This window comes from Bombina bombina, chromosome 4 (assembly GCF_027579735.1).
Source record: "Bombina bombina isolate aBomBom1 chromosome 4, aBomBom1.pri, whole genome shotgun sequence".
NCBI lineage: Eukaryota > Metazoa > Chordata > Amphibia > Anura > Bombinatoridae > Bombina > Bombina bombina.
Window position 1 is genome coordinate 57263805 of NC_069502.1, and position 24730 is coordinate 57288534.

The following is a 24730-nucleotide window of genomic DNA, read 5'->3' on the forward strand; positions in this document are numbered from 1 at the left end:
ATCTAAGTATCATCAGCATAGAGGTGATAGCTGAAGACATAGCTACTGATAAGTTTACCCAGTGAGGAAGTATAAATAGAGAAGAGTAGAGGACCCAGAGCCTTGAGGTACTCCAACAGACAGAGGCAATGGAGAAGAGGAGTCACCAGCAAAGGAGACAGAAAAGGACCTATTAGAGAGAGAAGAGTGGATCCAGGAGAGGGCAGTGTCAGACAGCCCAAGCTAGCTGAGAGTCCGTAGGAGAAGGGAATGGTCAACGGTGTCAAAGGCAGTAGACAGGTCAAGTAAGACAAGTATTGAGTAGTGGCCATTGTTTTTAGCAGAAAGAAGATTGTTAGTAACCTTGGTGAGGACAGTCTAAAGTTGAGTGTTGGGGACGGAAGCCAGATTGCAAGGGGTCAAGCAATGAGTTGGAGGACAAGAAGTGGGTCATTTTGTGTGTGTGTATATAAACAAAGTATGCTCAGTATTAGTCATTTTGTGTGTGTGTGTGTATATAAATAAAGTATGCTCAATATTAGTCATTTTGTGTGTGTTGTATATAAACAAAGTATGCTCAGTATTATTGTGTGTGTGTGTGTGTGTATATATGTATACATATATATATATATATATATATATGTGTATGTATATGTATATATGTGTGTATGTGTGTGTGTGTGTGTGTATATATATATATATATTATTATATATAATGTTTGTGTGTGTATGTGTATATAATTAGATTATCATGTCATGGCATGTTGACCGGTGATCATGCACAATCAGATAATCATGGCATGTTGACAGGTGAGCGTGCACAGTCAGATTATCATGGCATGTTGACAGGTGAGTGTGCACAGTCAGAATATCATGGCATGTTGACAGGTGAGCGTGCACAATCAGATCATAGTGTCATGACAGATGAGCGTGCACAATCGGATTATCATGGCATGTTGACCGGTGAGCGTGCACAATCAGATAATCATGGCATGTTGATAGGTGAGCGTGCACAGTCAGATTATCATGGCATGTTGATAGGTGAGCGTGCACAGTCAGATTATCATGGCATGTTGATAGGTGAGCGTGCACAGTCAGATTATCATGGCATGTTGATAGGTGAGCGTGCACAGTCAGATTATCATGGCATGTTGACAGGTGAGCGTGCACAATCAGATTATCATGTCATGATGACAGGTGAGCGTGCACAATCAGATTATCATGTCATGATGACAGATGAGCGTGCACAATCAGATTATCATGGCATGTTGACAGGTGAGCGTGCACAGTCAGATTATCATGGCATGTTGACAGGTGAGCGTGCACAATCAGATTAGAATGGCATGTTGACAGGTGAGCGTGCACAATCAGATTATCATGTCATGATGACAGATGAGCGTGCACAATCAGATTATCATGGCATGTTGACAGGTGAGCGTGCACAATCAGATTATCATGGCATGTTGACAGATGAGCGTGCACAATCAGATTATCATGGCATGTTGACAGATGAGCATGCACAATTAGATTATCATGGCATGTTGACAGGTGAGCATGCACAATTAGATTATCATGGCATGATGACAGATGAGCGTGCACAATCAGATTATCATGGCATGTTGACAGATGAGCATGCACAATTAGATTATCATGGCATGATGACAGGTGAGCATGCATAATTAGATTATCATGGCATGATGACAGGTGAGTGTGCACAGTCAGAATATCATGGCATGTTGACAGGTGAGCCTGCACAATCAGATCATAGTGTCATGACAGATGAGCGTGCACAATCAGATTATCATGGCATGTTGACAGGTGAGCGTGCACAATCAGATTATCATGGCATGTTGACAGGTGAGCGTGCACAATCAGATTATCATGGCATGTTGACAGGTGAGCGTGCACAATCAGATAATCATGGCATGATGACAGGTGAGCGTGCACAATCAGATTATCATGTCATGATGACAGATGAGCGTGCACAATCAGATTATCATGTCATGATGACAAGTTGGAGTAAATTCACTGGTGAGTTTTATGTTTTATTTGACTTTTTTTTTGCCACAACAGATGTAGTTTCTGTAAAGTCTAATTTCTGAAAGTTATTTACATAAATGATTCTAATAAATGTAAATCTTATAATGTTTTCTTTAACAGACTAGAGATAGCTGATGATGACTTCGAGAAGGATGAATCCAATTAAAATGGCTGCTAAAACATTTTGGAGACCTGATGAAGACTCCTCTGACTCTGATATGCCTGGGTAAAACATGTATTATATTTTATTGAATTTCCTATTTACTTTTAATAATCCAATAAGTTTGTCACAAACATCTTACAAATAAAAACTCAGAATTCTGCAAAATAGTTATGAATGGATATTACTAATGAAACATACATCTAAACGAATGCACCAACTAAATTAAAGAAAACTAATGTATACTACCGAGATTTGTTAGTGTATATTAGTTTCCTTTACATTTTGGTTTTAAAGGTGATATACCTACCTCTAGTGTGCTCGGTAACCGCACTAATCCCAAGCCACCTTCACTAAGTCTAGAGCAACGCTAATAGGAGGCTTAGCACGGCGGATCCCAGAGCCTGCACGAAAGTAGGTCCTTTAGTGTATGCTCTTGTATCTGCTGCACTAAGGGACCGATTCTTAAAACATTTGCCAGCCTTGACTGGTTTTCCAGTCTGAAACTCAATACAAATCAAATTATGCTATTTACAGTGCACTTAACCTTTAAAATCGCTGTTATTTTTATATGCATAGATTTTCCTTCATAGTAATTCGTGTTTTGATAGGTCGCCACCTTTTCATTTGCGAGAAAAAACAGTAAGTTCTGTGGGGTGAAAATACTTAAAAAATTACGCTGGGAGACAATATTATATATGACCATGAAACGCCCATGTTCAGCCCTTTTTTTTTTTTTTTTTTTCTTCTTTCTTTAAATTGTTTTATTAGATTTTATGATCTTGTACAAAACAACAGGATACAAAACCGATTTCTTTAAACTTACATATCAAGGGTTGTCAGCAGAGAAATACGGGGTAATATACATACATATTTCCATGGGATAATAACATTTAATCCTGCAAATTAGATTAAACTGTTCCAACGAAAAATGGAGAGGGAAAGGAGGGAAATGGAATGGGGAGGATAAGAGCTATGGTGTGTAAATATATGAAGTAAGGAAAATATTCATGTTAATGTTTTGACCACAAAAGAAGCACATTGAGGAAGTGATCTGTTTTCCCATAAAAACTATGATATAATTCTTCCAGAGATATTCAATCTCGCGTAACCATTGTGAAATACTGGGCGCTAGAGGTTTTTTCCAGTGGCGAGGTATCGTTTTTTTGGCAATATTTATATGAACCTTTAGTAGGGTGTTTCTGTAGTGGCATTGTAACTGGGGGTGATTATTTAGCAAGATAATCGTGGGGTCAAGTTTTATGTTACAATCTAAATAAATATAAATCCAAGATAACTCAGAAAAAATCTTCATTTTTATCACGCAAAATTGCACTCTCCCACAATAGACCCAGGCAACTGTTTCACACAGTAGAAAGGCTCTGCAAACCAGCATGCATTCTTAGCCCCACCAACTTTTCTCAGGATAAATGTGAAGCATTTGCGACCTTCTTCAGAGACAAGATTTCCTCAATCCGAATTTCTATCACAGCAGGCCAAACAGTTACACACCAGAACCGCTACAATGGAATGCCAGATTGCCCCAGTTTATGGTCCACTTTTACAAATGTGGATATAAAAGAAGTTAAAAACACCATACAAAAGTTGCACCCTACTACGTGTGACTTAGACCCTGCTCCAACTCAGCTCATATCTGGATGCATTGAAACACTCGCCCCAGTCCTCACAAAAATAGTGCAGTGTTCACTAAAAACAGGAGACTTTCCAGATCCTCTAAAAGAAGCTGTGGTAAAACAACTCCTAAAGAAACCTTTATTAGACCCAGATTGCATGACTAATTACAGACCAGTATCCAACCTCCCATTTCTGGGGAAAATAATTGAAAAAGTAGTGGCAACTCAACTGGAAGCCCATCTATCACACCAAACATATCCAGTCAGGCTTCAGATGCCGCCACAGCACTGAAACAGCGCTAGTCTGAGTGCTAAATGATCTCCTCATTGCAAGAGACAAAGGTGATTACTCCATCCTAATCCTCCTGGATCTCTCAACTGCATTTGGCACCATTGACCATAGGATTCTAATAGAGCGCTTGCAGTACATCTGTGGTCTAGGAGGCACAGTCCTTAACTGGTTTAAATCTTTCCTCGCTGGTAGATCACAGAGAGTAATATCAGGATCAAGCTCATCAGCACCAACAGAACTGGCCTGCGGAGTTCCACAAGGATCTATCCTGTCTCCCATGCTATTCGCAATTTACTTACTACCACTGAGGGACATCATTAACCGACATGGCCTAAGGTATCATTGTTACGCTGATGACACACAACTCTACTTCTCCTTTGCTCCAGATACTACAGACCCAGCATGCCGCATAAACAGTTGCTTAACAGACCTCATAGAATGGATGAATGCTAGCTGTCTCAAAGTGAACCCGGACAAAACAGAGTTACTTTTGGTGAGGGGACCCCGGGCATCAAAAATATCCCACGATCACCCAACTGGCCTGGAGCTTGGAGGCTCTGAACTCGTTAGTTCAGCAAAGGTACGAAACCTCGGAGTGCTGATTGACGCTGGACTATCTTTTAAACAGTAGATTTCCTCAGTAATAAAATCTGCCTACTTTCATCTGAAAAACATAGCCAGGATACAACACTCAATTCCACCGGATGATATGCCAACATTAATCCATGCATTTGTATACTGCAATGCACTTTACTTGGGCCTCCCAAAGAAGGAACTCCATCGCCTTCAGACAGTACAAAAAGCAGCAGCCAGACTATTGATCAATCAAACTCGCTCCTGCCACATAACATCTGTTCTCCACTCCTTGCATTGGCTTCCAATTAAATGGCGAACATATTTTAAAATTGGCCTGCTGACCTTCAAAGCCTTAAACAACCAAGGCCCACAGTACCTGAAAGAGCTCCTGACACCCTACATCCCATCCCGTTCACTTAGGTCAGCCAACACATCCCTCCTCTCAGTGCCAAGAATAAGGACAAACTCAGGCTCCAGAGCATTCTGCCACGCTGCCCCTACTTTCTGGAACTCCTTACCGTGCTCAATCAGAGGCGCACCGTCCTTACAGACTTTTAAAAAAAGCTAAAGACCCACCTCTTCCATCAGGCATTCAGTCCGCTTATCTGACGTTCAGACACAGGGAGAAAAGCGCTATATTAATCGCAAATTATTATTATATTTTATTATTATTATTACAATCAAGTTTTTTATTAATAATAAGTTGGACTTGATCCCAGAAGGACCTTATGCCAGGGCAGTACCACCATATATGCGACATTGTTCCCACCTCTCCACATTGTCTCCAGCATTTTGTGGTAGCTGATGGGTATATTTGGTGTAGGTGTGATGGGGTAAGGTACCACCTAGACAGTATTTTATAGTTTGTCTCTATGATGCTAGCTGAAATAGAGGATTTCTTGGTGTTTGCAAAACTTCTCATCCATACTGAATCGTTAAAATGTAAGTTGAGTTCTTTCTCCCACTAAGATTTGTATGAAGGGGATTTGTCTGTATGACTTGTTTGTAGTATTTTATATGTTGTTGAAATTAGATGTGAGTGGATGTCTTTGAGTTGGCATAAATTTTTAAAAGGGGTTACTGCCCTATTAAATAGATTTTTGTAAGGGTGGGAATGAACGAAATGTGTGAAAACCATGTGTTAAATGGGTTACCTATTTCGTCTTGTAGTTCGGTAACTTTTCATGAGTCCGTCCTTAAAAGTAGAGAGATTGGTATGGAAGAGGGTTGTCCTTGTATTAGCACAGGGCGGTATGAGTGTATACCTTGGAAGAATTTTTTATTCAACAGCGGAGTCAATGGCAAGAAATGGATTGAGAAATGCTAATGAGAATTATTTTTATTATTATCAGGTATTTGTAGAGCACCAACAGGTTCCGAGAATCTAATAGTTTGTCCCATATTCGAAAAGTCTCACCTATTAGGGGGTTATTGTAAACCCCTGATGCGTGAAATTTCTTAGGGGTCCAACATATATCCCTAAGGGGGGGGGGTCTCTTAAACATTTGTGCTTCTAAACTAACCCATAATTTGGGGCGATAGCTTGGTTCCAATAATAATTTATTTCATTTGGTAACCCCAATCCGCATTTCTCTTTGGATAAATATAATGTAGTGCTAAAGACTTGATTTAGAGAATGACCAAATGAATTTAATGATTTATTTTTGAATTTGCAAAAGGAATGCTGTTGATGGAATAAGAATTAAAGTTTGCATATAAAATGTTTGGAAGAATGGACATTTTGACTGTGTTTATTCTCCCAGACCAGGAGAGATGTCCTGATCTGTGCCAGGAGTTAAGTTCTAGATCAATTTTGTGTTTAAGTTGTTTATAATTTAGATCTATAGTTTGAGGTAGTGATGGTTTGATCACCAGTCCCAGATAAGTTAGTGAGTTTCATAGAAGGAAGTTGGTGTGTTTCCTTATAAATTCTAACTCTGTTGGACCTGGTTTCAGTGGCAATGTTATCGATTTTCCCATATTAATGGAAAAAATTTGAATATGTCTTGTATTCTGACAGAATGTTTAGTGGTGAAGGCAGGGACTTGTATGTTTGTAAGTGTGAAAAGTATATCATCTGCAAACAATAGACATTTAATAATACAGGTACCCATTATTACACCATGTATCGCATCATTAGCTGCTCTTACCTGAGCTGCTAAGACTTCCACCTAGAGGGCAAACAGTAGGGAAGATGTGGGGAATTGAGAACATATTGTTAACTACCGCTTTAGCATGAGGATTTGAATATAATGTTCTTATTCTGTCTATAAATGACCTAGGTATCCAGAATTTGTACAGGGTAGACCAGAGAAAGTGCCAGTCCACCCCGTCAAATGGCTTTTCGGCGCCTGTGGACAACAGAGTTATAGATTCTTTATTTAAAGATGAATGATGTAAGATTTGTAGGAGTCTGGTCGTGTTTTCTTTTGCTTCCCGATGTGGTACAAAACCCACCTGGTCCAGAAATATAAGGGAAGGGAGTGACTGTTTTAACTTGTTGGCCAATATCTTTGCGTAGACTTTTACTTCCATGTTAATAAGAGAGATTGGCCTATAGTTAGTAACTGTGTTAGGGTCTTTCCCGGGTTTTGGGATTACTGTGATTGCTGCATGCTAGAAAAGGTGTTGTTCGAATCTACAGATTGAAAAAGTGTAAGTAATGAGGGCTTATAATAGGGGACAATATTTTGTAAAATTTAGTTGTGAAGCCGTCCGGTCCCGGGGCCTTCCCTGTTGGTAATTGATTAATTGTGTCGAGCAGTTCTGAAATTGATATAGGAGTTTCTAGTTTAGCTTTTTCCGGTTCTGTTAGGGTTTGGAGATTTATATGCGAAAGATATTGGTTGAGAGATTCTTATTTGTTGATGTGGCCATTTTCGTTAAGGTTATATAATTTGCTGTAATATGTTGCAAAAGTATTTGCTATGTCCGTCCCTGCATGTTTCACTTGATCATCACTGCTGTTCAAAAGCTGTTATAAAGGATTTATATTTCTTTCATGTAATTGGCAAGAGTCCATGAGCTAGTGACGTATGGGATATACAATCCTACCAGGAGGGGCAAAGTTTCCCAAACCTCAAAATACCTATAAATAAACCCCTCACCACACCCACAATTCAGTTCTACAAACTTTGCCTCCTATGGAGGTGGTGAAGAAAGTTTGTGCTAAGATTTCTACGTTGATATGCGCTTCTCTGGATTTTGAAGCCCGTTTCCTCTCAGAGTACAGTGAATGTCAGAGGGATGTGAAGGGAGTATCACCTATTGAATGCAATGGTTTTCCTCACGGGGAATCTATTTCATAGGTTCTTTGTTATCGGTTGTAGAGATTCATCTCCTACCTCCCTTTTCAGATCGACGATATACTCTCATATTCCATTACCTCTACTGATAACCTTTTCAGTACTGGTTTGGCTATTTGCTATATGTGGATGGGTGTCTTCTGGTAAGTATGTTTTCATTACTTAAGACACTCTCAGCTATGGTTTGGCACTTTATGTAAAGTTCTAAATATATGTATTGCACTTATATTTGCCATGATTCAGGTTTCAGTATATTTCCTTTTGCAGACTGTCAGTTTCATATCTGGGAAATGCATTTTTAAGGAAAATGTATTTCTTACCTGGGGTATAGTCTTTTTTTTCAATTGACTGTTATTTTCAAATTCGCGGGCAGAATTAGGCTCGCGAGGGCGCAAAATGCTAAAGTTTATTGCTTCATTCTTGGTGCAAGTTTTTTTGGCGCAAAGTTACGTTCGTTGATGCAGATTCGTAATTTCCGTCGTCTTAGTTGACGCCGGGTCCTTTCACAAGGTTGCGTCATCTATGACGCGAGTGTCGTTTCCGGACGTTTTTGGCGTCAAAAAATATTTTTTCTGTTTGTTGTGCGTCATACTTGGCGCCAAATATTTTCATTATTTAAAACCTCATTCCTATATGCATCTTGCCTTTTTTATCTATCATAGGGTTAAGCTGTTTGCATTTTTTCCCATTCCTGAAACTGCCATATAAGGAAATTGATCATTTTGCTTTATATGTTGTTTTTTTCTCTTACATTTGCAAGATGTCTCAATCTGATCCTGTTTCAGAAATCACTGTTGGAACCCTGCGGCATGATAACAGTTCTACCAAAGCTAAGTGCATTTGTTGTAAACTTGTGGAGGTTATACCTCTAGCTGTGGTTTGTAATAGTTGTCACGATAAACTTTTATTTGATTGGTTAAGCCTCAATGCTAGATATCTATGCTTTTATCTCAATCCTTATTACGGACAGCTCGGTGCTGATAGGTACAGTGGCGGGAGACCTAAGGCCCCCCCGTACTCATCCTGTGCTAGTGTGGTTTTCCCCCCCTCCATTGTCGTACTGAGTTATGATCTCATTGCCCACGGTCAGGGTAGTGGGGCATAGCGTACTTATGAGTAGATTTTGATCGGTGGATCCTTGCCGACACTAGTCACTGGAATCTCTGATCTGCAGCGGTGTGCTACCATGTACCTATGTAATTGCCCTACTGGTCCCAAGTTTTTGAGTACTCCAGATTTAGAATAGACCCAAACCCAGTCTCAGAGAAAGGGGCAGCACACTTGAATCCGACAATAATCTCTATGGAATGTAGATAGTAAAGATTTATTGTCAGTCGTTGTTTCCTCACTGTATGTAGCGTGGTGACTTCCCTCTCCCCTCTTTATTCCTAGTTTCAAAGCAGGTCACAAGATGAGACCCAAAAGTGGTCCCTTTCTATTTGAGTTATCCCTAAATTTTCCCATTATTTTCATATACCTTTTTACGTGGTCCAAGGGAGGCCACTATTAATTAATAATTGAAATTGTTTGATTATTATTTAGTTGTACTTCTATGGGATCTTAACTACATAATATATGGAAAATGTGAGGTTTTGAGTACAATATGTGACTATTGTACATTATGATGCTTTTGTATAACTCCATCAATGTCACTGTTTCCGTATTACGATTGTAACGAAATATGCCTTCAACCTCAATAAAAATATATTTAAAAAAAAATAAATTACGATATACGCTGTGCATATTTAATATGATTTATTCCTGTTTAATTTAGTTAAAAAATGTATGTTTTTGATAAAATGCGATTTTTGGTTCAATTATTAGTTTCATATGATTTTTAAATTACATTTTTTTGCACACTTTTGTCATATACACAACTCCTTCCCATACAAAATGACTGTGTATACTTAGGGAGTTACCATGTTTGCAGGGTAAAAATAATTATTTTCCTAGAGGTGCTGGATCTTAAACCCTGACTGTACGTCCCTGGTTTTTCTATGGTGGTGACATTTTCAAAAGGAAGGGAGGGTGTAATAGCCAGACCATCCCTTTAACGACCAGCGACATACAGGGTACGTTGCGGTCATTAAGGGGTTTAGAATGTTGCAATGAAATAGAGAGCAGTCCCACCCACTCTCTACTTAAGCTTCCTAAGGGCTTTCAAAGGGCTGGACTTCAAGAGTGTCATATGGAATTGTCACACACAAAAAAAACATCTCAGTGGGCCCTCATAGCATTGTAATAGAAACATTACTATAGGCACAGATTTAACCCTTTTTACAGATAGATTAAAAGGTACACATTTTGTATGACAATGATTACATATATGGCATTTGATTAGCTAAGGTTTACAATCACTTTAATTGCTAATATATATGGTGCATGTATAAAAATAATTTAATGTATTATATTTTGTTTTGATCTATAAATAATATTTAGTTTTCTTTTTATTCAGGCCAGGACCAAACCATTTTCAGTATACAGCTAATATTAAAAAAGAAGAAGAATATTATACAGAACAGAATTTTAATGGAAACTACAATACAGGTATTATGTCTGTCTATCATCTTCTTTGTTATGGAAAAAGTATGCCTGGTTATGCAGTAGATATTTTCCTAAAGTTTTGTTATTGAGGCTATTTTTCTAAGTTGCCAACAATGTTTCAACTTCATATTGAATATAAAATGGTGATTTCTTAGTGTCAGTGACCCCTTGAAAAAAGAAAGAAAGAAAAGTAGATGATTCCTAAAAGTGAGACAGGGACAGATAATATGAAAATGAAAGACAAATAGAGTTAAATAATTAAAGGGGAAGCATATTGTACAATTGGCTTCTGTTTCCAGTGATTTGTTTAGCAAGCTACCAAGAATAAAATGTATGGGAAATAACTCCTTTAGGGTTAGTTTCATATATGAAATAGCTGTTCCTTTAAACCACCACCCTTTAAAATAGGCTGAAATTGCAGGGAGATCAGGCACCCTTATCAATCTCTCTATATGCAAATGCATCTTTATCTTTGCCTGTATGCACAACGCTAAATACTTAGATCAATTGAAAAGTAACATTTTAGTAGCTGTCTATCCCATCCTCATTGCGAGGTTGATTTTTTCCGCCCGCTGCTTCTGATTTACAAAGCTTCTTTGCAGCCATTACTGCAGTATTTACATTTTCAGTGCCGGTTTCAGTTTCAACAGGCTAAAACATGCTTCTAGAAAAGGTTATTCAGTTAAGTTTTTCAGTGGCATATGCACATATGCTGTGAGAGCCTGTGCACCAGTATCCAGGGGTGGAACTACAGGGGGTGCACAAGTCGCAACTGTAACTGGGCCCCCGAGGGTGGGGGCCCAGCTTAAATTTTTTTTTTCCCCAATAAAAAACGTTGACCTGCCACTGCCTGCACTGATATCATGTGAGTGTGATGTGATGCTTTACTAAAACAAAGGTATGGGCCAGCACTGCTGTGGTGGTGCTCGTGAAGACTGTCATTAAAGGGACAGTCATGTCCCAAAAAAACTTTCATGATTTATGGAATGTCATTTTAAACAACTTCCCAATTTACTTGTATCACCAATTTTGCTTTGTTCTCTTGGTATTCTTAGTTGAAAGCTAAACCTAGGAGGTTCATATGCTAATTTCCCATACCTTGAAGACTACCTCTAATCTGAATGCATTTTGACCACTAGAGGGCATTAGTTCATGTGTTTCGTATAGATAACATTAAGCTCATGCACGTGAAGTGACCTAGGAGTGAGCACTGATTGGCTAAAATGCAAGCCTGTCAAAAGAACTGAAATAAGGGGGCAGTCAGCAGAAGCTTAGATACAAGGTAATCACAGATGTAAAAGTGTATTAATATTACTGTGTTGGTTATGCAAAACTGGGGAATGGGTAATAAAGGGATTATCTATCTTTTTAAACAACAAAAATTCTGGTGTTGACTGTCCCTTTAACTGCCTGACCCCTCAAAATATAGGTAATCACAGAATGTCAACAGCACCTCTTAAATATAAGATACTTTATTCATACATATTAAAAAATGAGCGACGTTTCGGGGGTTATCCCCTTAGTCATGCTATACCAAAAAAAATAATATATAAACTTGCTTAAATCACAATATAAGAAATAATAAAATACAAAAACAAATGTGATGGTGCACAAAAAAGGATAAAAGTCCCAGGTAATCAATGCTCAGCAGGTGAACCTCAGGGGAAAAAACAAACAAAATGCATATAGTGAAGTTCTGTGGTTATGTGAAGTTATGTGGAAGCTCTAGACATTGTCTAGAGCTTCAAAATCAAGCTCTAGATATATAGGCACAAGAAGCTCCTAATAGGAGGCAAGGCAAAGAAGGATGTTCCAGCTCCAAAGGATGAATCAGAAGTGGTTAAAAAGTGTAACAAATTTATTAAAAACAAGTCACAAGGCATATAATGAGACTGTCCCAATCATAGACTACTACAAACAAAAGACTGTGTGTATCACAATGTCCAATGAACGCTCTGTTAGTCCGGTAAGGAACAAGGTTCCTCCCCTTTTGTGACATCACTACTCCAACAATCATTTCACCAATAACAGCTTGGCTTTTTCGAAAAAGCCAAGCTGTGATTGGTGAAACGATCGTTCTTAGATTCTTGCACCTGGGCCCTGTGGTTTCTAGTTACGCCTCTTATTCAAGCTCAGATTGCTGGCGGCGGGGTGTAATGTGCCTGTGAAGACTTACTATGTGTTATAGAAGTATAAGCCTCTGCTGACTCTGAGAAAATGTAGTGTTTGAATATTGATGCATGGCCCTCACAGCATATGTGCAGTATAACAGTAATAACCTTTACTAGAAGCATGTTTACTAATGGAAATATAGTCCAAAATGCTTCTAGTTAAAATTGAAATATACCCATGCAGATTTCAGTTTTGACCTTTCTTTCCCTTTGAATTTCTCACTACACTTATATTTACATTGTTCTATTTATATCCTTTGTTGAAAAGTATACCTAGGTAGGTTCAGGAGCAGCAATGCACTGCTGGAAGCTAGCGGTGGTTGGTGACTATGCACAATTGTTATTGGCTCACCAGATGTGTTCAGCTATCTCCCAGTAGTGCATTGCTGGAACTGACTTTAAAGGGACATAGAAGTGCAAAAACAAAATGCTGTAATCTGTCAGTGCATTTTTATTATTGCACTTTTTGCTTGCATATAAATATATCTAACTTTTGCACAATAATTAAACACTAGGGATGTACCGAAATGAAAATTCTGGACCGAAACCGATACAGAAAATTCAGGATGCCCCTGGCCGAAAACCGAAACGAAACCGAAATTATTTTTTAACTATAGTGTGTGTGTAGCTGAGAGAGCTTGTAGGCGGGAAAGCTTCAACAAGTGGGTCACTTGTACCATAGGGCGTGATCTGCAGTGAAACAGGTGGAGCTCTACAAAGGAGAGCGTGGTTATAGCCAGACAACAATACGAGGTGGACATGTGTTTTGTTTTTGGGTGTAGTTATCCATTCGATAGGCGTGGCTGCACGTGATCGTCTCTCATCGTATCTCTGCCTAGTTCTTGGTTTGGGTCTCACACTGACCCGTCAGATTATATGTCCGGAGCCCCAAATGGAGTCTGCCTGTCACCAGGACTACCGGACTTAGCTACAACCTTACGTGCAAGGTGGTTATAGAAAGTTACTGTGCTTTTTTGTATACACTGTCTGGTGGGTGCTAATTTGTGCCAACTGTGTGCGAGCTTGGGGCTTATGCATATATAGTGTGCACGCATATTTGCCTCGGGCGAATAGAATGTCTACGCACAAGAGGCTGATGTATGAGCACTGTATATAAGGCTTATACATATTCACTGTGTGTGCTTAGGGCTGTGTCTGATAATATCAAGTGTTTATAAACATGTCACTTATCCTCCTTTGAAAACTGTATTCAGAACTTTGGTTTCCTTCAAAAAAAAAAGGGCACTGCTGGTTTCAAATATCATCATGTCATGGTACTTGTGTGCTCTGTGTATAATGCCAGTGCTGTGCTGCTCACCTTATGCTACGGATAGACATGTAACTCAAAAGAACAGGGGAGGGCTGTACATTTTTAGCCATTTTGGTCCTCTTTGGGCCGAAATTGGAATTGCACATTTTCGGCAGCCCAAATTTTGGTGCATCGCTAGTATTATTCTTTATTTAGTTCTGTGTAACAGAATCAGATTTAACAATTTTTTTGTTTTTTTTACCAATTATCAAAATAAAGTATAGTCCTAGAAAACTGTTATTATATGCAAAACAGTAAGTCAAGTAATGAACTCAAACAGCAGCTCTAAGCTGGCATCAAATTTGAAATATGCTACACAATAATTTTACCGAAAATAAAAGGCAAAAAAAAACGAAAACCAAAATAACCAAAAATGCCATTTTCGGCTGAAACTTTCTGCGGCCGACATTTCGGTGCATCCCTATTAAACACATAGTTAAAGCCTACAGCAATGCACTATTGGGAGGGAAGCACAGATAAAAGGCATATGTGTGTGTCAACCAATCACAAGCTAGCTTTTGAGTATATGTGGATATGCTTTTCAACTAAGGATATTATGAAAACAAAATAAATGTGCTAATAGACCTAAATTGGAATATCTCTTAAAATGACATGCTCCAGCTGAATCGTGCAAGGATAGTTTTGTCTTTCATATTCTTTAATGTAGGGATGCACCGAAATTTCGGCCGCAGAAAGTTTCGGCTGAAAATAGCATTTTTTGTTATTTCGGTTTTTGTTTTTTTTGCCTTTTATTTTCGGCAAAATTATTGTGTAGCATATTTTAAATTTGATGCCAGCCTAGAGCTGCTGTTTGAGTTCATTACTTGACTTACTGTTTTGCATATAATAATAGTTTTCTAGGACTATACTTTATTTTGATAATTGGTAACAAAACAAAAACGGTTAAATCTGATTCTGTTACACAGAACTAAATAAAGAATAATACTAGCGATGCACCAAAATTTGGGCCGCCGAAAATGTGCAATTCCAATTTCGGCCCAAAGAGGACCAAAATGGCTAAAAATGTACAGCCCTCCCCTGTTCTATTGAGTTACATGTCTATCCTTAGCATAAGGTGAGCAGCACAGCAATGGCATGGTTACACAGAGCACACACATAAGTACCATTAAATGATGATATTTGAAACCAGCAGAGAAGGAAACCAAAGTTCTGAATAGTGAATACAAATATCAAAGGAGGATAAGTAACATGTTTATAAACACTTGATATTATCAGACACAGCCCTAAGCACACACAGTGAATATCTTTAAGCCTTATATACAGTGCTCATACATCAGCCTCTTGTGTGTAGACATTCTATTCCCCTGAGGCAAATATGCGTGCACACTTTATAAGCATAAGCCCCAAGCTCGCACACAGTTGGTACAAATTAGCACCCACCAGACAGTGTAAACAAAAAAGCACAGTAACTTTCTATAACCACCTTGCACGTAAGGTTGTAGCTAAGTCCAGTGGTCCTGGTGATAGGTGACAGGCAGACTCCATTTGGGGCTCCGGACATATAATATGACGGGTCAGTGTGAGACCCGAACCAGGAACTAGGCAGAGATACGATGAGAGACGATCAGGTGCAGCCACGCTCATCGCACGGATAATTACACCCAAAAACAAAACACATGTCCACCTCGTATTGTTGTCTGGCTATAACCACGCTCTCCCTTATAGAGCTCCAGTTTCACTGCAGATCACGCCCTACTGTACAAGTGACCATGTCCATTTATTGGAGCTTTCCCGCCTACAAGCTCTCAGCTACACACACACACTGTAGTTAAAAAAGAAAAAAACAATTTCAGTTTCGGTTTTCGGCCAGGATCATCCTGAATTATCGGTTTCGGTCCAGAATTTTCATTTCGGTGCATCCCTACTTTAATGTAATACATCCATAACTTAATTTACTGTAATGCAAAAAGTTTCAATTATTTTTATACAAATGTAAATATAGATTCAATATTACTAATCTTGAATATGTTGTTTTCTTGAGCAGATGATTATGCCATGGACATAAAACCTCAATTTAGCGCTCAGGGAATAAAGATAGAAGATACAAATAGTGTAAACCACGACAGAAAACACCACAAGCCGCGACAGAGGCAAAGAAGTTCTTCAAGGGACTCCCCGGAGAAGTCAATTACAACAGAAAGGAGTACCATAGATTCAGCAGGGAACCTCACTGTGATGACGGAGACTTTGTATAAATGCAATAAGTGTGACAAAACCTTCTTCACCCGCTCAGGCTATAGAAAGCATCAAAGAAATCACTCAGAAGAGAATAATCACACCTGCAGTGAGTGTCGGATGGAATTTACTGATCTGACAAGTTATAATTTGCACAAGGATATCCATGCAGCAGGTAGGCCCTGGGCTTGTACTGTCTGCGACAAACGCTTTAAGCTTCAGTCGCATCTTGTGCGGCACACAAAAACACACACTGGAGAGAAACCTTACGCCTGCAATACCTGTGGCAAAAACTTTAATCGCAGTTCCAACCTTGCCACACACATGAGAACCCACACTGGAGAAAAACCCTACGAATGCGAAGAATGTGACCAATCTTTTACCCATAATTCTCAGCTGGCTTTGCACCAGACAGCGCACACAGGAGAGAAGCTCTTCACATGCACAGAATGTGGAAAAGGCTTTGGAAGAAGCTCTCACCTTGTATCACACTGGAGAACACACACAGGAGAGAAACCATATTCTTGTTCAGATTGCGGCAAATCCTTTAGTAGCAGCTCTAATCTGAACTTGCATCAAAGAATTCACACAGGAGATAAACCTTATTCTTGTGTGTTGTGTGGGATGAGGTTCAGCAGCAGGTCTAGTTGTGCCAGACATGAGAAACGGCACACAAACACAACAAGGAAATCTGTCTTCTGCAATGTGTGTGGTCAAGTCTTTAGCACTGTCGCAGCTTATACAAGCCACTCCTGTGTGTTAGTAAGTTAAATATTAAGGACTGTGCACTATTAACCAAAACAAAGAACATACAGTTGATTTGTTTTCTTTTTTATTACAAATATTTTAGAATAAATTCTGATGAGACAAATTGATTTTCATTCTATAACCTTAGATTAACAATGGTAAGTAATACTATGTACCAGTTTGTCAGCTCTTCCAACCCGACGTATACGTGAAATTCATCTTTAGGTAATCCTTTGTCACAAGCTATAATTATTTAAATCTTAGCTTGTTATGCTTAAATTACCTTTTTGGGAAATTCCTTATAATTGAGTTAAGATGTTCAGATAGTTCAAACGGTTAATTCCAAATGTAGATAACATCTGTATTGGTGTTTAATTTCAAAGACTTGGAAGGAAATTGTAATCTGAGTTGCAATGCACAAGGTGCATTTTAGTTTTCAACAGAAACTGCCAGCTGGGGGCAGTGTAATACTTTGCAATATTATAACATTTTCTGATATTTATAAATGTTACTTAAGATATCCAAAGCACAAATTAAGTGCATACATTTACATATAAATTGATTTAATGATGATTTGTGCGGCAAATATTAAGAAAAAAAAATTGCTTTTATGCTTCAGATAGCTCATACAATTTTAAATAACTTTCTAGTTTACTTCTATTATCTAATTTGTTTCATACTTTTGGTATCCTTTGTTGAAGGGGCAGCAATCAGCAGCTTCTGAGCCTATCTAAGTATACTTTTAAACAAAGGATGCAAAGACAATAAACAAAGTAAGATAATAGAAATATTATTTAAAATGGAAGTTTCTATCTGAATTATGAAAGAAATAAATTGGGTTTTATGTCCCTTTTTAATATTGGCTAAAAAAATTTAGCCAGGTGGTATGTACATTAAACAGGTCCTGGGGAGAGCACTAGGATATGCACATATGTCCTGTGCATCTATATTCAAACTTTGCTCCTACCCAGGTAGCCTGCATAATGTATTATGTTGTGGAAGTTAAGTCTCTGACTCGATACACACCACTCGTACCTCTCTCAGCAGGTGTGGTGTATGCAAAGGGAATATGTACGTATGCTGTGTGTATGTATATGTGTGTGTGTATATATATATATATATATATATATATATGCACCCAGTAAAATAAAGGAAGCTTACTAACAGAATTTTCATTTTTACAAGGGCATTGCACAAATTCTTCCATTCAAAATCTTAAATGCACTTAAGTTTTGATTACAACTCCGTTTCAAGTTAAATAGGAAACCTTTTCTTTGGAAAGAGATGTTTTTATTTGTTTCCAAAAAAATAAATGAACGGTTTCTTTAACCTACTTTAATTGCATTTAATTAATTCTGTGATATGTTGCTTGTAGTCTGCATCTGATCTGTATTCATAATGAATTACCAATAAAGTTTTTCTGTTCACAGCAGTATTATATATTTTTTTATCATCCACAAACTGTATTGGAAGGATAACTAGACACGTACGTGTTTACTAATGAATTGAATTTTCACGCTCTAATTTGCTGTCATACTAATTCTGTTGAAACCAGCTCAACTTTCTATAAAAACAGCAAAAGGTCCATGATATATTGAGGACATTTAAGAATCTAGAGGATTCCTGTTTCAGCCCAAACAAAATAATCTCACAATAATGGAAAAATATAGCACTCTGTCAGATTCGACTGTGTGTGTATATGTACGTATAAGTATAGATTTTGTTATTTTTAAATTATTTTCTAGCCACTGACAAGTATGAAAAGAACAATAATTAGATTGAAAGGGCCTTAAAGGGACAGCAAACATCAAAACTATATTTTATTATTTGAACAGAACATGCAATTTTAAACAACTTTCCAATATACTTCCTTTATCAAATTTGCTTTTTTCTCTTGTTATCCTTTGCTGAAGGAACAACATTGCACTACTGGCAGCCAGATGAACACATCTAGGCAGCCAATCGCAAAAAAACAAATGTGTGCAGGCACCAATTAGCAGCAGCAGTGTCTTAAAATGACCTGCTCTATCTGAATCATGCAAGTTTAATTTTGACTTTCCTATCCCTTTTAATACTCTACAAATGTATTAGTTCCATATAGAATGTTTCAAAATGTATTACAATGCTTTGTTTGTAAAATGGATGACCCTGCGCTACGCTAAACAAACTTTTAATGTGTGAGACATCGTATCAGCCTGTGAGCAGTAGCGTCACTTGTACACGTGCACATCTGGTTAGTTTCACTTTAAACTCACACTTAACCTTTTTTCATATAAAAATATTTTTACTAGGCGTGTGCATTCAGCTGCCGAATAAAGAAGAAGGCTGGCGCTCGCGGCATTGAACTCTTTTTCGGAGCCGGATTTCTTCTTCTGAAAGTGCAACACACTAAGTCCTGGATTTGTACACATCTTGGCGTGTTGCACTTTCACAAGAAATGTAAAGAGAGCACAGCACCAGAACGAGTCCCCACAGGGTAAGTGCACACGTAGAACTGGATTAACGGCTGAGAACTCCAAAACACTGAGCCAAATATGCATACGTCCACTGCATAGCTAAATTTAGCCAACAATAAGCAAGTGCTATCCAGGATGCTGAACCTAAAATGGGCCGGCTCCTAAGCTTTTACATTCCTGCTTTTTAAAGAAAGCTAGAAAGAAAATAAAAATGTATGCTTACCTGATAAATGTATATCTTTCTTGACATGATGAGTCCACGGATCATCACAATTACTGTTGGGAATATCACTCCTGCCCAGCAGGAGGCGGGAAAGAGCACCACAGAGCTGTTAAATATCTCCTCCCTTCCCTCCCACCCCAGTCATTCGACCAAAGTAAAGGAGACAAAGGAAGAAACAAGGTGCAGAGGTGTGTCTGAAGTTTCTAACATACTAACAACCTGTCTAAATAACAGGGCGGGGTAACAGTAGAAATAGGTGGGTACAGCGCCAAAAAAGGGCCAAGGGATAAATATACAAACTGCAAATGGGTTTGATGAATAAAATTTAATACACTTATGAGTGTCTATGCCGATGTGATAATCAGCTAAACCCTTAAGTGAGATTGTAAAACAAACAAAACTTGCAAACGTAAGCAATATTGCCTACAATAAGGATATAATATAAGCAAACAATAAGCATACAATAAGACTAAAAGGCTGATTTTTAACAGCTAGTAATATAAAACTCAATTGGTGCGACACATTTAAAACCGCTATCAATCATGGATCCATGGTTAGATGCTTTGAATAGGAATGAGGGTTACTACAAGTAGAATGAGTGTGGTTTGCAATGTGTTAGATCCAATAATACAAAGATTAAATATTGAGTGAGCAATGCACAGATAAAAAACGTGATACAAAAAAAGGCTAAATATTTAGAAAGTGGCACTGCAGAGCAAAAAACTTGTTAAAAATATGAAAAATATAAAAAATTAAAAAGTGAAAAAAATGCTGTGAAAGTCAATAAAATATCACAAAAAATAATAGAGAATGGGAATGATGAGAATAAAAAACAGACACTGAAATGGAGAAAGCAATGTGATAATGCAAAAAATGATGTTCAACAAATGTTAGTGAAGAATAGAGAAATTTCCCTTGTAATCCAAATAAGTTGATACAACAAAAAGTGCACATGAAGAAACCTTGGATCCTAATGATGGACGTTCCCAGGCAATTCCTGATGGCAATCAGCTGCTCCTCCAACGTCCTAGTATATTTCTGTAACCAAAATTAAAACATAGCGTATCACAGTCTAAAAACAATTTAACTGATGAAAAAATGCTTACCAATGGGTCTACGCGTTTCGGTCTGCAATGGACTTTTATCAAGACTGATCTTTTTGACTTTTTGTTGTATCAACTTATTTGGATTACAAGGGAGATTTCTCTATTCTTCACTAACATTTGTTGAACATCATTTTTTGCATTATCACATTGCTTACTCCATTTCAGTGTCTGTTTTTTATTCTCATCATTCCCATTCTCTATTTTTTTTTGTGATATTTTATTGACTTTCACAGCATTTTTTTCATTTGTTATATTTTTCATATTTTTTTTAAAAAAATTGCGCTGCAGTGCCACTTTCTAAATATTTAAATATTTAGCATTTTTTTGTATCACATTTTTTATCTGTGCATTGCTCACTCAATATTTAATCTTTGTATGATTTGATCTAACACATTGCAAACCACACTCATTCTACTTGTAGTAACCCTCATTCCTATTTAAAGCATCTGTTACAGAAGCACTAGTTATTGTTACAGAAGCATTAGTTATTTTGTTGTGAATAGCTTATTTCCCAGCAGCAATGCCTGAACCAGCCAAGCCAGCGCCTAAGAAGGGCTCCAAGAAAACCGTAACAAGTATCATTTCATAAAGAGTTAACTTTGTTCAGCTTTTAGAAACTATGTTCTAAATACAAGTTTGCTGGCATCAGCTCTAATTAAGTTTAGTGATAAACATTCCCATTGTATAATCACCTCCGGAGTCAGACTGCTAATTGATAAGATGGACTGCATTGTTTTCTTGTGTGTAACTTGTTATCTGCTGAAGTACTGTAATCCTATTGTGGCCTGTCAAAGGGCGTTGTCTCTCTATCGTGCATGTAACCTCAATAAAAAGCAGGCTGGGCATCCCAGTCCTGAACTCTTGGTTGACCCTCAATCGCAGCGTTGACTTGTTTTTGTGGGCAGAAGGGTATCCTAGCTGTACTACAGCTAAGGGGGATTATTCTACATTTGTGAGACTCATATAGAATACTATGGAAAGCAGCTTCTCCCCTCTTCAGCAATAGGAATCCAGGCTACTAAGCGGTCCATCTCTCAGCGAGACTAAGGGTAACCGTAACATTTGGCGGCAGCGGTGGGATTTTCCTGGATTTCCTAGGAGAGGTACAGAACGGATGGAGAGCGCTTACGAAAAATTGAAGCGTACAACCCTAAAGGATTTACTTGAAAGCAGAGGGGGGTACGCCAGCAACCGGCCGAGGAGAGAGCTGATCGCAGAATTGACCGAACTGGATCAGAGCTTCACAATGGCGGAAACACCGACCACGATTAGTGACGAAAAAACCAGGATTGTTCGGGAGAGGCTCTCACTGTACGGGCCGAACCCCTCCATGGAATTGGTACAGCAGTTGATGGCGGAAGCGGACGAGGATATACGAAAGACTCGAGCCCACAAACTCAACCTAGCGAACGCACACCGCAATGCTGAAGCCCCGCAGGTAATCATCCCTGTCGAAAATGCTGGGAGGCCCAAGATACCCTATGCAGCATTTCGACCCTTCCTAGAGAGCGAGACAGGGATTGATGAATATTTGGCGGACTTCGAAAGGCAATGTGCCCTGCACCAGATTCCCAACAGAGAGTGGCCCACGATATTGTCTGGGAAACTATCCGGGCGAGCCCTGGAAGCCTTTCGTACTCTGGTTGCTGAGGAAGTGACACAGTATGAGCTAGTTAAGGAGACACTGTTGCGACGGTACGCGGTAACTCCAGACACGTATCGCCGACAGTTTCGGGGCACGAAAAAGAAGCCTAACGATACCCATATGGAATGGGCGCACCGAATGCGGAGAGCGGCAAATCACTGGATGAGCAGAAGTAAAGCGGTGACTGGTGAGGAAATTTTACAATTGTTTCTCTTAAAACATTTTTATGGCATGGAACAGCAAGGGAAGGAATGGCTGCGAGACAGGCGGCCTTCTACCTTAGAAGAAGCAGCCAAATTGGCCGATGAACATTATGACTCCCGTCTTCACGAACTACCGAGCTCCAGCACGGGTCGAACCCAGAGAGGTTTACCGTGCACCCCCTCGTGCTGAATTCCGAGCCCCGGTGCCCGCAGGGCCCGCCCGACACTCGGGACCACCGAATAACAGCTCTGAGCGTCCCAGACCGACTTGCCACCGATGCAAGCAACCAGGGCATTTCATGGCTAGCTGCCCCCTTAATATGCACCAGACACCCAGGAATTACAATTACCCCTCTGGGTCATATCGTCCGGCCCGGGCCCTCTGTGTTAACCAAGAGGCCCCTATGGAGGAATATTTGGGGCCGCTTCACGAGGCGGACCCTGTATATGCTGCCTCAGATAACTGCCAGCACCATCGGCAGAAGGTATGGCTCGAGGGGCGATCTACCGAGGGATTGAGAGACACAGGGGCTACTATCACGCTGGTACAGAGTCATTTAGTGCCGGAGCACAAGCGATCCGGACAGACTGTGGCCGTTAGAGTGGCGGGGGGGGGGATGTGTACAAAATTCCAACAGCTAAAGTGCATCTTGATTGGGGAGCGGGAAAGGGGGCTGTGAACATGGGCATAATGGATAATTTACCTGCCGAAGTACTACTGGGCAACGATTTGGACCCCATGACTTCTGCCTATGCTCCAGTATGCAACAACGAGGCGGACCCAGTGACTACACGGGCCCAAGCCCGGACGGAGCGAGAGCTCTCACCAGTGCGGGAGACACAGGTAAGACCTACCCCGACCTTGCCTGACATGTTAGGCCCCATACCCTGGGACACCCCAGATGCTTTCGAGACAGAGTCTAAGACTGACCCGACCTTACAAAAGTACCGGGAACGAGCAGAGACCGGAGGGGGCGGGGCAGATAACGAAACATTCTTATGGGAAAAAGGGAAACTATACTGCTGGACAGAGAAAAGGGGACAGCATAGGTGACAGCTGGTAGTGCCCCACAAATACCGTCAAGAAATCCTCAAGATAGGCCACGACATCCCCTTAGCAGGCCACCTAGCCGTAACCCGTACCCTACACCGCATTACTCACACGTTCTTTTGGCCAGGGGTACACGCTGACGTTAGAACTTACTGTAACACCTGCGATGTGTGTCAACGAGTAGGAAGGCGAGGCGATCACCCTAAAGCCCATCTAGTAAATATGCCCATTGTAGAGGAACCCTTCAGCTGGGTTGCTATTGACCTAGTGGGACCACTGGCTACCCCTAGTCCCTCCGGTAAGCGCTACATTCTTACCGTAGTGGACTACGCTACCAGGTACCCAGAGGCTGTCGCCCTATCCAACATACAAGCGGATACGGTAGCGAATGCACTAGTACAGGTGTTCTCCCGGGTAGGATTTCCAAAAGAAATCCTATCCGACCGAGGCACCCAATTTACGGCTGAATTGACCCAACAACTCTGGCAGGTTTGCAAAATTAAGTCCCTCCTGAGCTCCCCATACCACCCCCAGATGAACGGGCTGTGTGAGAGGTTCAATGGGACCCTCAAGCAAATGCTCAAGACGTTCACTCAGGAATACCGAGACTGGGAATGCTTCCTGCCGCACCTCCTATTTGCTTATCGGGAGGTGCCCCAGGAAACGACAGGGTTCTCTCCCTTCGAGTTGCTCTACGGAAGAAAGGTATGGGGACCCCTAAACCTGATCCGGGAGCACTGGGAGGGAGAGATGGAGACTGACGGTGTCCCCATTGTGCCATACGTGCTGGAACTCAGGGACCGAATGGAGCAATTAGCCAAATCCGTGCGGGCTAATCTCCAGTCGGCCCAGAGAAGACAGAAAGTATGGTACGATCGGGGGGCCCGAAAGAGAATCTTCACCATAGGACAAAAGGTGTTAGTACTTAAGCCGGTGAAGACAGACAAATTGCAGGCGTCCTGGCAGGGCCCCAACCAGATCGTAGAGAAAAGGGGAGACACCACTTATGTGATAGCTAGCTGCCACGACAACAATCTTAGAAAGACATTCCATGTAAACATGCTCAAGGAATATTTTGAGCGACCAGAGAACG

General features: G+C 39.9%; 1 protein-coding gene across 1 annotated transcript in view; it reads left to right on the forward strand.

Moving 5' to 3' along the window:
- The window catches only part of LOC128655894 (zinc finger protein 239), a 38435-nt gene extending 20050 nt beyond the window's left edge, over window positions 1–18385 (forward strand). Inside the window, exons 2-4 of the mRNA XM_053709486.1 lie at window positions 2140–2245; window positions 10442–10533; window positions 16016–18385. Coding sequence (XP_053565461.1) covers window positions 2154–2245; window positions 10442–10533; window positions 16016–16977 — 1146 coding nt within the window. The 5' untranslated portion in view covers window positions 2140–2153 and the 3' untranslated portion in view covers window positions 16978–18385. The remainder of the gene's footprint in view (window positions 1–2139; window positions 2246–10441; window positions 10534–16015) is intronic.
- Window positions 18386–24730: the final 6345 nt, after the last annotated feature.